The following is a 14920-nucleotide window of genomic DNA, read 5'->3' on the forward strand; positions in this document are numbered from 1 at the left end:
CATTACCCAAGGATCAAAGGTGGAACCTCACTAATCCGCATTACTCACCTCATCAGTGCATCACTAGGCGAAGGTGGTTAAGAGTACTTTTAAAGAGACATCTCTACTATTGAAGGGTAAACATTGATGCATGGCGTTAGTTAATATTTGCACTGTCAGTTCCAACAGAAAATTAAACATGAACTCTAATTTGGAGCCTGAAAAAAAAAGCTGCTGCAGAAATTTAGCAGGTCTGCCAGCATCTGTGGAGAGAGAAACACAGTTAACATGGAGTCCAGTGACCCTTCTGAAGGTTGGTGTGAATAATTGTTATGTTTGATTACCTGACCTGGAGGTGTGCCAAGACAAGCTGAAACTCAAGGTCTCTTTCTGGCATGTTTCATGGAAAGCTTTAATCTCATAATTAGGTTTGCATTTGAGTAGACAATAAAGACAATTTTGAATGTGCCTACAAAGGAAAAGGAGTGTGTCTAGAGACAGTACAAGCAAAAAAAGAGAATAGGACAAAATTCATGGGCGAATCAAATATCAATCCAGTGATAGGGACCCTGACTGACAAAATATGTCAAAAATTATGAACCATGTTCCAGAATGAAAGGCAATGCCGATTTGGTGCAATTTGAAATTCACTAAAAAAGTAAAGGTTTCACATTAAAAAGAAAAAGTTGAGAAAAAAGTCAAAAATTTACACCAGTATGCTCCCTCACAATAATCATGTGATAAAACTGCACAGAGCCTTTTCAAAAAGGAAGAGTCACAACCAGGACATGCAAAGGCACACAAAGAACTTTAACTCAAAAGAAATTTCAAGCTAATATTTTCTAGTTTATAAAAAGGTGCTACAACCAACTGTGATACAAACTGAGAAATACTTCCAGGATGAAGCTTGCACATCACATCACCTCCTCTAAACATCATTTCCATTCCAGAGTACAGTCATACCAATACTCAAAAGTATTCTGTTCCAGTGGTTTTTGGTTGGGGTGAAAACCTGGATGAGGCTGATCTCATGAAAATCTGATGTGCCTTGTTTTCGTACAACAGAACCATCATTAAGTTAACTGCATGTCATCAATGTACAAAACCCAAGAGCAAACATTTTCAGTTGGAGAACTTTCCTTATTTTCTCATCTCAAGCAATAATCCAATGTCTGACCAAATGAAATACAGAGCATTTTACACCAGCAGAATAACAAGTTTCATCATTCTAGTTTGAGATGAAGGATCTAGAGATGAAGTCACTATTCTCTAACCTACCTTATTGCTTGGCCCCACCCATTTTTGCCCTCATCTCATCCACTTCATACTGTTTCTTTATTCCCAGCAGTTAAACCCAGCAGATTAATGTAACTGCCATTCCCCTTTCCAATAAGTACTGGAATCCATCCAAAACCAGAAAGATGTAGATAGAAATTTGAGGATGGCTTTTCACAATTTTCAGATGCAAAGGGTTAACAAAGCACATTAATTAAAGAAGTTGCTTTGAATTACAACTTAGTAGTAACTTTAGCCAATTAATTATCTGATCCATCGTCTAAAAATCAAGATGAATCGAATCCAACTTCATTAATAACATGATTAAATTATAACCGACAATATGAATTTGATGGTTCAATTTATAGCTGCTGCAATACGACGCTCTTAAGTTCATGTTAATACAAGAGATTTGACTGTCTTGAAACCAAAAAAAATAGTGCTTAGTAAAACAAACAAATTTCACTCAAACCTCATGTTCATCACTCGGTGTAATCCTGTATATAAACAAATGGTCAAATGCATAGGACCAAAGGGTCTATTTCCACACTGTAGAACGCTAAATAAAAATTTTCCTGAAGATTGCAAATTTCAGTACAAATTTGGGCTCAAGTTGTTGAAATGCTATAACAAATACATGATTAAAACATTGCATAGATACGCAGAGGCATACACAAATATGCCTCAAGTGTCCAATAAGCCACAATAATTTCTTTCATTGTTGTCTGCAGGATCTTACTTCACAGAAAAGAACAATTGCATTTCGCAACACAATAGCAATAACATTAGTTTTTCATTACGTGTGAAGTGCTTTGAGACATTTGACACACAATAACATAACTACATGATGCAGATATAATGAAAATATTTTGAATTCGGGGAATGAAAAAGAGAATGTTTCGAAAATTACACAGGCTACGATCAGTTACGATATCAGACACGAATGAAAACAGTCGTGTAAATGTTGGATTTCACCTGATTGGGACAAAAGGTAACCATTGCACGAAATCATTTGCTGGTGTAATGAACATATTTCTAATGCTAGTGACAAATAGACTGAGTTGACAGAACTGCAAGTCTGACACGGTCATGGCAATGTCCTTTTGCTGAAGCAGAGTACATTCTGTGGATCCTGTGGGAACTATAGCAAGGAAGACAGCTTTACTAGTACTGTGGTTAAACATGGTATCCAAACTCTACCATCTAAAGAACACTTCCACACACAAATAAAACCATCACCTGACTCCAAAAAGGTGGTATAAAATTTGCATGGTTTTCTAAATGTTAAATAGCTCAACTCCACCACTTTATGCCAAGAGCATAAAGTAATCCCCACTCATTTCAGAATTTATAATGTGTAAAATAATATTTAGACAAAAAAACCAGAGAGTGTGAATGCAATGCAACTTAATTTTCTTTGATGCTGCACGCATGACCTTATTTTTGCAAGGTTTCTTTATTTCTGCACGTGACGTTTAAACACTACTTATGACAAGACTGGTAATTGCCCTTTTGCTGCTTTGCAACCCGGCAAGGACCCCCCACCTCCCCCGCTGCTTTGCGACCCGGCAAGGGGGGGGGCCCCTCCCCCGCTGCTTTGCGACCCGGCAAGGGGGGGGGCCCCTCCCCCGCTGCTTTGCGACCCGGCAAGGGGGGGGCCCTCGCCCGCTGCTTTGCGACCCGGCAAGGGGGGGGCCCTCGCCCGCTGCTTTGCGACCTGGCAAGGGGGGCCCCTCCCCAGCTGCTTTGCGACCCGGCAAGGGGGGGGGCCCCCTCCCCCGCTGCTTTGCGACCCGGCAAGGGGGGGCCCCTCCCCCGCTGCTTTGCGACCCGGCAAGGGGGGGCCCCTCCCCCGCTGCTTTGCGACCCGGCAAGGGGGGGCCCCTCCCCCGCTGCTTTGCGACCCGGCAAGGGGGGCCCCTCCCCCGCTGCTTTGCGACCCGGCAAGGGGGGCCCCTCCCCCGCTGCTTTGCGACCTGGAAAACGCTGCCTCCCATTGCTTTGCGACCTGGAAAACATCCCCTTCCTCTGTATTGCAACTGGCCAAGGCTCCTTTTGTGACAATGCAACCAGTTAAATCTATGGCTGCAATGTAAATGGCTAGAAATGTTGGAAGGAGAAAGGCCTTATGAACCACAATTAGTTACTGTCTACTTTCAGTACTTAGCAATAAAGGAAAAGTAGTGCAGACTTCAGCGAAAAACTGAGCTTAATGAAGAAAACCGACATTCACAAAACTTAAGACAGTTAAGAGTACTTGCAGCTCATTAATCGTTGTTACATTACAATTTTGAAGCTAAATTGAAGCAAAGTTGGCCCCTCAAATGTATCAAAACATACAGGGGTAAAAGTTGAAAGTAGAAATTAACAATTTAACAAAGTATTCAGGTGTTTACAACATGGACCATGGCAACACAATCTGGATCTGGAACAATGAACTGGACAAGAAACAAGAGCAGGCTACTTCTCATTAATCAGAAAGTAGTCACCTTCTTGGGTGACTATAATGCATCATGAACACACAAGACAAATACATTTGCTACCAGCCTTAGAATTACCCAACATAAGTAAAAGGGTCAAAGTAAAATCAAAATCAGACGTATTATACTAAGATACTGCAACAAATCTCTGGCTCCAAACCACATCATTTCATCAGCTTTCAAATAATGCCCAGACATACTACTCAATGCAAGTGATCAATTGTTTCTACATTGTAAACATATAATCATATTAATAGTTGTGTGCTCATTTTGGCATCATTTTTCCCTACATGGCAGAACATGATAGCACTTGAAATAAAGGTTGCTCTCTCAATTTTAAGTGTTCCAAACCACATCAAAATAATCTGCAGCAATAGGAACATACTCTACCATTCAAGTATTTTAAAAACAGTTATTACAAATCACCCAATTTGTACTTATACAAGCTGCACATTTAAATAAACATCACTTTTAAAATCTGCAATGCAATGCTACAAAATGGGAGAACAGATCATGCAAGCAGCATGGCTGTAATCAAAACTGCAGTATTATGAGAAAACATTAAAGGTTGGGTGCACTGGCACACAGATGAAGAATTAACGAGAAATTCTGTCTTGGGTTTGCACACCTCCACTTGAAGCTCTAAGATTATAGCTCAGCTCCATGAATGAGACATATCAAAACATACCAATTGCTCTGGAATCTTGGAAAAACAATATTAACAATTTGTGGAGAAGTAGCAACAAGATATTTCAAAATTATTTTAAAATGGTATTTTTAAACACAACCATTAAATCCTTCAGCCCTACATTTGCATCCTGTGTGTATTCATCCAAACACATGAAAACCAATGATTATGATCCAGAATACAAATAAAATTGAATAGTATTTTCTGCTCACTAAGATCAGAAAACTTTGTTTCCTTTCGATGATGAAATACTAATGTGGCACTTGATGGACCAAACACATCTACAGTTCAACACCTATAGTAATTAATTCAGCAACAGGCTTGGCATTCAAGCAAATCAATCTTTAACAAATCGTTTTTTTTAAACTGACAAGTGGTTGCACTACCAACCATGAACACAGAGGAATGCCAGTACCTGCAGATATGCTGGAAAAGAATCCTCCAACTTGCTTTTCTTTCGACGTTGCCGTTTTTTTGCCTTTTCACACACATCGGCTCCTATTACAGGTATATCACCAGCACCTTCAGCTGGAAGCTCCATCTGAGTACCTGTGCAAATTTAAAAAAAAGGTTGGAATTCTGAAAACGATAACGAATGCGCTTTCACTTTTAATATTTTGAAGACACGTCCACAATATTGTGAAAACTGGTTCATTGTTGAAGCATAAGCACATTTGTAGACGCTTGAAAACATTTCTCCCCCCGCCCACCGCAAAAAATTAACATGCTTAAAGCTAAGTAAATAGCCATTGTCGATAGACCACGGAACTGCTTGGACATATTGGATGTCACATGTGAATTATGGCAGTCAAAGAGTTTTAGTTATTTGAAATTGTTCTGGAGTTCAGCTGGGGTATAGCCAGTGAAGAGATGAGACCCACAGCTCAGACTTCATCACCTTTCAGTGAAATCCTCTCTCAAAGGATCCCAAGAGCGATGAAAAACCAAAACAGCTATTGCCAGTGGGCTCTGGAAGACTTTGTACACATCTATTGAACATACAGCTGCCAAGATGTCAGTGACAACTGCATATGTCTGCAGCCTATGACAGGTGTCAGTAAAGATGCCAGCCTGAAAGACATCTGGACATTTCATGTAAAAACACAGAAAACAGGAGGAGAAGTAGGCTATTCAGCCATTTGAGCCTGCTTCTCCATTCAATTTGACCATGGCTCATCATCCAACTCTTCACCTGTTCCTGCTTTCTCCCCATACCCTCTGATCCTATGAGCTCCAAGAACTAGATCTAACCCCTCCTTGAAAAACATTCCATGTTTTGGCCTCAACAGCTTTCTGTGACGGAGAATTTCACAGGATCACCGGTTGCTTGGCGAAGCCATTTCTCATCTCTGCTCAAAATAGCTTACCCCTTATCCTTAAATTGTGACCCCCTGGCTCCAGACTCCCTGGTCATCGGGAACATCCTTCTGGTGTTTATCCAGTCTAGTCGTGTTTGAATATTACAGGTTTCTATGAGGTCCCTCGTCTGCATTCTTCTAAACTCCAGTGAACACAAAGTCCTAACTGATTTAAGTCTCATCATACATCAGTGCTGCCACCAAGGAATCAGTAAATCTTTTGTGGAACGTCGGGGGAGGGAGGAAGAGGAAGAAATGAAGGCGAAAAGATGCTAATGTTGACACTCCCATTCTGACTGAACAATGATGAGGAAAACAGCGCAAGCGTATTCAAGGCCATCACTCCCACTTTCAGCTGCATGACAGTGCACATGTGCAGCCACTCTCAGGGTCTGCGATTAGCCACTCCACACATCACTGGTGCATATGAACTTTGGAGGCCCACACAGACTTTTAATGACTTTACTAGTTGCAGTGGAAGCTGATTTAATTGGCAGCACTTTCATTCAAGTGATAAGTTCAAGGGCCTGGACACCTAATGGGAGGTGACACTTCATAGTAGTACTGGAGGAATGGATATATAGTTTTTACACAAAGACTCAATAAGTATTTCTTTTTGTGAATTATCCACGATTCTACAGAACGAGAAGAGATCAAAAGGATAACTTCTGCAGATTTTGTTTTCAGAACCTTGGGCACGGTCCTAAGACAGGACAACAGCTCTTGTCACAGAAATATTTCACAATTTTGGCACTGAATGCACCAAGAATGAAGGTTTAATGTTCTCTGCATCAGAAAGAAGGTTTTCTTCTAGCTTTACAAAACTGGTCACCTACAAATTTACCTCGGATATATTTGTTTTCACCCACACTGTAAATGGTGCTCATCCAATACAGCATTTTTAATTTTAGATTGCTTCTGGTCATTTTACATAGAAACACAGAAGATGGGAGCAGGAAGAGGCCATTTCACCCTTTGAGCCTGCTCTGCCATTCTTCACAATCATCCAACTGAATAGCCTAATTCTGCTTTCTCCCCATAATCTTTGATCCCATTCACCACAAGTGCTATATCCAGCCATCTCTTGAATACATTCAATGTGTTGGCATCAATTACTTCCTGTGGTAATGAATTCCACAGGCTCACTACTCAGTGAAGAAATGTCTCCTCATCTGTCCTAAATCGTCTACCCCGAATCCTCAGACTGTGGCCCCTGGTTCCGGACACTCCCACCATTGGAAACATCCTCCCTGCATCTACCATGCCTAGTCCTGTTAGAATTTTATAAGTCTCTATGAGATAACTGCATGCCCCCCTCCCACCGTTTGTCTGAGCTCCAGTGAAAACAATCCCAACCTAGTCAGTCAATCTCTCCTCATTTACCATATAAGCTTAGGTCAGCTATGATCATCATTTCCTCAACATTTCCCAACTGACTTGATCCCAGAATCAAATCCAGCAGAGCTTCCTTTTACTTTGGTTCATTAACATACATGGTGCGAATAACACCAAGTCACAGGTTCAATTCCCGTACGGGCCACCTTCAGCTGCTGGCAATGGTTCGTTGGTCTAGGGGTACGATTCTCGCTTTGGGCATTCCACAGATTGGGTATGCGATAGGTCCCGGGTTCAAATTCCGGACAGGTGCTGATTGCTAGGGTGGCACTGGGACTCAGTGGTTAGCACTACTGCCTCACAGCGCCAGGAACCCAGGTTTGATTCCACCCTTGGGCAACTGACTGTGTAGAGTTTACATATTTTCGCAGTGTCTACGTGGATTTCCTCCCACAGTCCAAAGATGTGCAGATTAGGCGGACTGGCCATGCTAAATTGCCTGTGGTGTTCAGGGTTGTGTACATTAGGCGGATTATAGGGGGATGGGTCTGGGTAGGATGCTGACAGGTCGGCATGGTCTTGATGGGCCAAAAGGGCCTGTTTCCACACTGCAGGGATTCTATGAAGTATACGAAGAAAATTCTCCTGAACATATTTCCTAAGTTTTAGATGGAGCATTTAATTCAGAAAAAAAAGATTTTTTTTGTACAAGTATTAGCAATTCTTATTACAGATTATAGGTCATGGGAAAGTGCAGCAGTTTGCAGATGAAAGGGATTCAATTAAATAATGTTTTTAAACTATGATATTTTAAATTTTCTTTCCCTCACTCAAGCCATAATTGAAGTTGCACATGAATTGGCAAGAGAAAGTCGTCAAATGGAGGAGGGGGCTCTTAGAGCAATAGGAATGTCACGGGAAACAGAGCAAACAAAGGCTGGTAGGACATAAAAAAGTAGAAAACAGGGAAAGAGAGCCAATATGGAGCAGAGAAGAAGCAGAAGTGTGTCGTCTGCAAGAATAGGATAAATGAATGGTGCTGAGGTCAGAAGAACTAACACGCTGGAACTGTAAATCATACCTTTAACATTGTAGATTTAAACCAGTCTTGGAAAGTGCGCATTGACAAAATACACAAAAACAACTTTTGAAATCAAAATTATTTAATAAGAACTTTCATTTTAGCAAGACAGCCAACTACTTTTGGAGACAGATTATTCATTGAGAAATGTCTCTACATTCTTGGTTGCTCATAATTTTACAAGTTAGAACTTTATGGCAAATAAGTGTAAATTCACCTTCTTCTTTGGTGCCTTCCGTGTTTGGACATTCAGTGGACACTCCAGGCTGTGGTACAGAAGTTTTACTCAAGTTTTTTGTCCGGGATTGCCTCTGGCGGACCATAAATCCACCAATTCCTGAAAAACATGAGAAGTGCAGTTACTTGCACTTTGTTTTGTAATGTGGAGGAAATAAGGTCTAATGAAGATAGACTGGAAATTCCAGAGTACGTAATCGAAGTTTCAACAGTTGAAGTTAAATGCCACAAGCCTACCAAAAATACATTACAGTCTTTTCAACCTAATCGTACAAAAATGTGTTATTTTTGACAGAAGTCTTTCAACAACCTGTTAAATTCCCTACCAGGTCTGTATGGCTTCCTCTTCCTCTTTTTCCCTTCCTCAGTTTCTTCAGTTGTTTTTATGGGATCAGTCACTGGACACACCTCTCGCTCCTGACTGACAGGTGCATCAAATTTTACTTCACACTCCCCAGGTTCCATGGCAGCTTTAAAACAATTATAACCCAATTACAGATGACTATATTCAGTCTAATTCACAAGTCATCAAAATCTACAATAAAAAGCAGCTTTGATTATAATATTCTTCCTTCCCCCTCCCCATTTCCACAGAAAATACATTCAATTTGAAGATTTCACATAAAGGCAAAATTGTTATTGATATCTAAAAAACATACTTGAAATCTTACAGCCATGCATATTTCGTTATCAAAGTGTTACAACGTTTCATCATAAATTGTAGATTTAAATCATATTTATAGTGGAAAACACAGTTATAACTACATCTCTACAAAAGGCAGTCACTAACTTTGCCATTTTTCCTTCAGTAATGCAAATTAGTGTTAAAAGCAACTATTTAGCAAAAGCAGATGTAAAAATTAGATTATTTCTTAACAACCCGATTAAATTTGTTCACTGCATTTATTTTTGCTATGTTTTTACTTGAAGATTCAGCTCCTCCCAAAAGCTCGGGCATGATAGTTAATGTTCTTGCTCAGAGGTATGACACTGTGAGCTGAACTTACATTATGCAGCCTGACAACATGCAACGTATCTGATTTAACTGGGTCCATTAGTACTGTTGAGGTATACTATGCAATAAATATCTTCTGACTAGTCGATTAGAACTTGATTGTGATTATAAAAAAAAGATACAGTTAAAAGACTTTTTTTAATCCCCTTGCACTCATCAGGACAGACGCAAGAATACCACATTTCAAAGGGAGAGTGAGAAAAGGGCATTGGCTGATTGGCAAGTTGACATTGTTCGGTTGAGGCATTGCTATTCAGAATACACAAAAGGGCATTGGTAGATAGTATCAAACAGCACATGCCCTTGGCTGCTCAGAACAGACAGAGCACTGACTATACTCAACCAACCTGCATTTGTAAATCAATGTAATATTTAACAATAACTGAGATCCCCATAGGATTATTCAGTAAGTACTGTCCAGTGCCTGCTGAGAATTATACTGACCAATGTAAGCTCAGCCAAACTTGCTAGAAAATACATACTCCTGAACAGGGGTCTGTCCCCTGCAGGGGAAAGAAAGATGTTTAGGCGTTGCGTCTTTTTCATTTTAAAAGGAAGGCTGGGAGACAGTAGCTCCCTCAATCATTCTCCAAGTTAGTGCCTGACTAGAGTCAAGGTGTCAGCCAAACACAGTTTTTACTCATGCAGAATAAAATTTTTGCTCCGTCTGAAGTTGGTGCTGGTGCCTGTCATGATCAGTGAGAGTTGAAAATTTTTGACAGCATTGGTCTTTTCTCGGCATTACTCAAAATAGTCTCTAACAGTTGTTGCTCAAAACAAAATTCAAAATGCAAGAGGACATATGTCAAAAAAAAAGAAAACTTACTTTCTCACAAAAAAAGTGGTAGAGAAAAGAATGTTGTTCTCACTACATTAGTTGTAACCTGTGCACCAAGTTCCATAAATTGTAGGGCAAAACAAAACATCTCTCATGTAATGTTACTTCAAATTCCAAAAAACTGCTTAGAAAGAGGAATGCACAACATTAACGTGCAGTACCACTTAATCGTCCAGCTGTTTTTTTTTTAAACAAGGTCTATGAATTTTTGCTGCAGTACAACTTTCTCAACATAAAATTAGATTTCAATAAGATGGAAAAGCAGCATGCCTTTCCAACCTCTGTTCCTCACCTTTTTCCTCCTCCCCTTCACCTTCTTCTTTCTTTATTTCTATAGATGAGCCATCTACACTAACCATCATTGGCTCACTGCATGGAGTTGGAGGTTTGTTCTTTAGTTTGGGCTTTGGTCCTTTTTTGTGTGGCGGAGAAAGTAAGAGACTTCGGAACTGTGACATTCCCGACTCTGTCAGCCATACGCCGTCATGATTATAAAACCGTGGCTCTACATATAGATAAATCAAATCTAAAATAAATTTAGCATACTATACAAAAAGAGAGAAGAATATAATGAATTTCCAATCAGCTTTCTAAAGAACTCACCTGGATCCTTGACTTTGACAATAGGTGCAATCACAGGGGATTCACTTCGAACTACAAATAAAAATTAGGAACCGTCATTTCAAATGTTAGAAACACTAAATTTTAAAATATGTACGTAGTCCTGATATATTAGACATTTGATTAATTTGGAGGCTTGGCTATTAAAACAGTCAAGAACTTTGTCACTATAATGCCCTATACGCTGAATATTACACACTCTAATGCAGGTCTCTGTCATCTTCAAAATAAGAAGCCTGGCTACCTTGTTGAGGTTGAAGAGAGTAGCAGTTGCAAACATAAGTAAAACTAAGGTACAAATTAATAAAACGATATCTCATTTCTTTCAGAGGACTGTTATTTCTAAACTAACCAAAAAGATTGTTACTGCATTCCTTAACATACAATTGTGGACTATGACTCACCAATTGGACGAACAACAAAGGGCTCACACGCAGTACAATCAAAGCCCTCATCTGCTGCTAGTTCCACTTCATCTTCTGTGAAGAGATTTTCACAAATGGCGTGGACCCACCTGCAAGCATTAACACCACTCAGGCAACAGATGTACAAACTAATTACTTAAATCAGAGTAACTACTAACAGGTTTAAAGAATTTGAAGCCCAAATAAATTGTGTTTTTCAGCTCAGTGATACAGTTATGTATTGGGAATAGCTTTGATCAGAAGTCCCCAAGTAGACTTTCACACCAATAATGAGAAGCGACGTTGTTACCAGCACCAAGTCTGGCCTTTTACACAAGTAGATTGAAAGGATGACAATCATTTCATGGAAACTTTTATTACAAGCTTACTGTCGCTTCATTATCTTTAAAAAGGCTATCATAACAAAAGATACATCACAGAAAACCTGAGCTCTGAAAAGAGTGTGCATCTAAATTAGTTATGTGAGCACAATCCAAGGAAAACTACAAATATTTGTTTTTAATGTAAAAAGATGGATCAAAACCATTGCTCATCATGCAAAATACATTTCATAGGATTCAACATAAAATGAGTTAGGGACTTGAAACAATGAAATTCTTTAGTGGAGAACACCACAAAAGACTTGGTAAAACCACTGATAGACATTCCTCTACCCTACCGATCACAATGATGACACTGTATGAGAAGATCTTCTTCTTCGTAGTCTTCATTGCAGCTAGGACAAGTAACAAGGCTGCCACAAGGTGCACAATGAGTGTAGTTATTCTGCCACTCACAGTGAAAACCAGGTGTTGTGGCACCACACTGTGTACAGCAAACACACCTGAAAGACAAGTTTGGCTTCATATTATTGCAATATACAAAAAAATTATATATGTACTGCATTTATCATATAAAATTCACCAAGATTCCTCCGACAGCATCTTCAAACCTTTGATCACTACCATCTGGAAAAACAGCAACAGATGCATGGGCAAACAAACACTACAAGTTCCCCTGTAAGCCATTCACCATCCTGACTTGGAAATACATCAGTGTTCCTTCAGTGTCACACGCTCAAAACGCTGGAAGAACTCCGTTCCCTAATAAAATTGTGGGGCTATCTACATTGAATGGGTTGCAAAAGTTCCAGGCAGCAGCTCGTTGTCACCTTCCGAAGTGTGACTAGGGATGGGCAATAAATGCTGGTGCAGCCAACGACACCCACATCTCACAAATGAACGAAACTTAGAAATTTAAAAAAAAGCTCAGTTTTTTCTCCCCCTTTGTCATAACACAAACTACAAGATCCAAAGATGATCAAAGTTATGGAAACATAGATCTTTCTCTATCACCACCACCTCCCCTTGGATGAAAATGCTTTTTCCTCAAATTCACCCAATCTCCTGCCCCTCATCCTAAAACCATACCACACTGTGATTGACCCTCCAACTTTACACAAGATAACCCTTAATCTACTTGCAAAGTCATCGAATCAAAGAGCAGTACAGCACAGGAACAAATTCAGTCCACTAAGCCTGCGCCAGCTCTTTTAAAGTACAGTCCAGTTAATCCCACTATTGCACTTTCCCCATTCGCCTGCATGTTTTCTTTCCTCTTCTACCTTTTCACTAATACTCTTTTTGAAGGCAATTGTTGAACACATATCACCATCCACGCAATGCAACCCAAATCCACTTGATTTGTAAAACAAAGGATTTTCCCTAATGCTGCCTCTGGTTCTTATGCCAATTGTCTTAAACCTGCACAATGCTTCAGCCATTGGAAACAGATGCTCCTTATTAACTCTCAGAATCCTTCGATTTTAAGCCTTTAACAAGTCTTCCCTTAGCCTTAAACGAATGCAGAAAATGGAAAAACTCAGATCTGGCAGCATTTGTGAACAAAGAAATTTAATGCTTGGAGTCTGGTATAATCATTACAGTCATACCAGATTACAAATCTTTATTCTGTTTCTCTCTCCACACAAGCTGCTAGACCTGCTGAGTATTTTTTTTTTCCAGCATCTACAGTTTTTTGCCTTGTATGCTCTAAGGAGAGCAACACCAGCTGATCCAGTCTGTATGTTACTATGTCTCATCACTGGAGCCACTCTTGCAGACCTTTGCTGTACCCTCCCCAAAGCCTTCACGTGTGTCCTAAAAAGCATGGTGTTCAAATTCAAACACAACATTTCAGCTGAGGCTACATTATTTTTGTTCAAAATTGGCCCAGCAGAATTTTACCTTTTATGTGTTTTGCTGCTCTTTTGAAATCTTGTTTTGTTAACCTGTTCCTACCATAAATATGTACAAACATCCCCAGGTCATCCTTCTGCTTACACCCACTTTAAAATTCTCTCCACATTCTTCCCAAATTGTACCACCCCACAATTTCAAGAGCTTTCTGAAGAAAACTGCTTTGGAAACAACTGGGAGAATTGCAATTTTTTTTAAAAAACAAACAACCTGAAACATGAATAGAACACTGTTTCAGTTCTAAATCCTTGCAACAATATGCATGGTTACTATTAATGTTTTTAATTGACCCTTCAAGCCATTTTTAGCTAAGCTAGCCAATTTAATAGAAGTTACTCCTACTTATAAAATGCCTATAAAATTATATAGTCTTAAAAAAAGAAATATATGAAAGTGAATATTACTTTTTCCAAGTATAAAAGACTTGCAGAAAAATGAAAAGGAAAGCAAACTGATCGCAAAAATGTCTTAGCGCCCCCAATGATTCAAAAATATTCACCAAGAAAGTCACACAATCAGGATGATACTCAGATACATCCAAAGTCAACATTGAGTTAACCAGTACAACAATATGGGTGGAAAAAAAACGACAACACTCCTGATCTTTTGGTCGGGTCAGGGATGGGGGACAACACAAATACTGCTATACTAGCAGTTCTAGAAGGTATATGTTCATGCAGCTAGTTAGAAGAGTAACTAAGTAGATCGTAAGCTGTCTGACTACGCTAAAACTCAAATCAAGTGTAAACAATTGATCACTAGAGTGAGCTAATGGACAGTAACTTGACATCACTACAACCTTATTGTACAAAGGCTCTGACTCGTGGAGAAGAGGAAAAGAAAAGCAAAAAGAAACCCCCCCACCCAAAAACAGACAATTTCCCGTTCTTGGTGTCTGGTCATACACAATTGAATTTTACACTCACCACTTGCATTTCCACCCACCCTTTGGAACAGTTTGCAATGGTGGATCCAGGCAATATGTGTGGTAACTTATATCACAGTCATCACATAACAATAATCGAGCAGGATCGGAAGCTTTTCCACATGCTTCACATACAATACATTCCAAACAACGCCACCCTTTGCTCAACATAACTTTTGTAATCTGCAAAACAAAAAACATAATTGAAAACCTAAAGATTTCCATCAATTTTCCAATAAGAGTTCAGATTTAGACCTAAAATGATCAATTAGGTTGCAGGAGGCACTGCTCCTTTTGGCCACTGGAGTAAGATTGTCCACACTACAAGATTAGCAGTGAGACTGTATGCATACTTCACATAAGGATTTTTATGGTTGTGAGACATACAGAGGAAATCCTCTAGCCTTTGGGAAGGGAACGCACAAA

At 39.6% G+C, this 14920-nt stretch overlaps 1 protein-coding gene across 3 annotated transcripts in view; it reads right to left on the bottom strand.

Moving 5' to 3' along the window:
• The window catches only part of kmt2d (lysine (K)-specific methyltransferase 2D), a 281603-nt gene that overhangs the window by 115467 nt on the left and 151216 nt on the right, over nt 1-14920 (bottom strand). For 2 of the 3 annotated variants that reach the window (XM_048523505.2, XM_048523504.2), the window contains exons 16-23: nt 14496-14677; nt 11991-12155; nt 11312-11421; nt 10890-10940; nt 10579-10812; nt 8760-8903; nt 8414-8533; nt 4838-4971 (exon numbers count right to left, since the gene is read on the bottom strand). In XM_048523505.2, the coding sequence (XP_048379462.2) occupies nt 4838-4971; nt 8414-8533; nt 8760-8903; nt 10579-10812; nt 10890-10940; nt 11312-11421; nt 11991-12155; nt 14496-14677 (1140 nt within the window). The remainder of the gene's footprint in view (nt 1-4837; nt 4972-8413; nt 8534-8759; nt 8904-10578; nt 10813-10889; nt 10941-11311; nt 11422-11990; nt 12156-14495; nt 14678-14920) is intronic. The other variant, XM_048523503.2, reaches the window with a different exon arrangement.

This window comes from Stegostoma tigrinum, chromosome X, assembly GCF_030684315.1.
Source record: "Stegostoma tigrinum isolate sSteTig4 chromosome X, sSteTig4.hap1, whole genome shotgun sequence".
Lineage (NCBI taxonomy): Eukaryota > Metazoa > Chordata > Chondrichthyes > Orectolobiformes > Stegostomatidae > Stegostoma > Stegostoma tigrinum.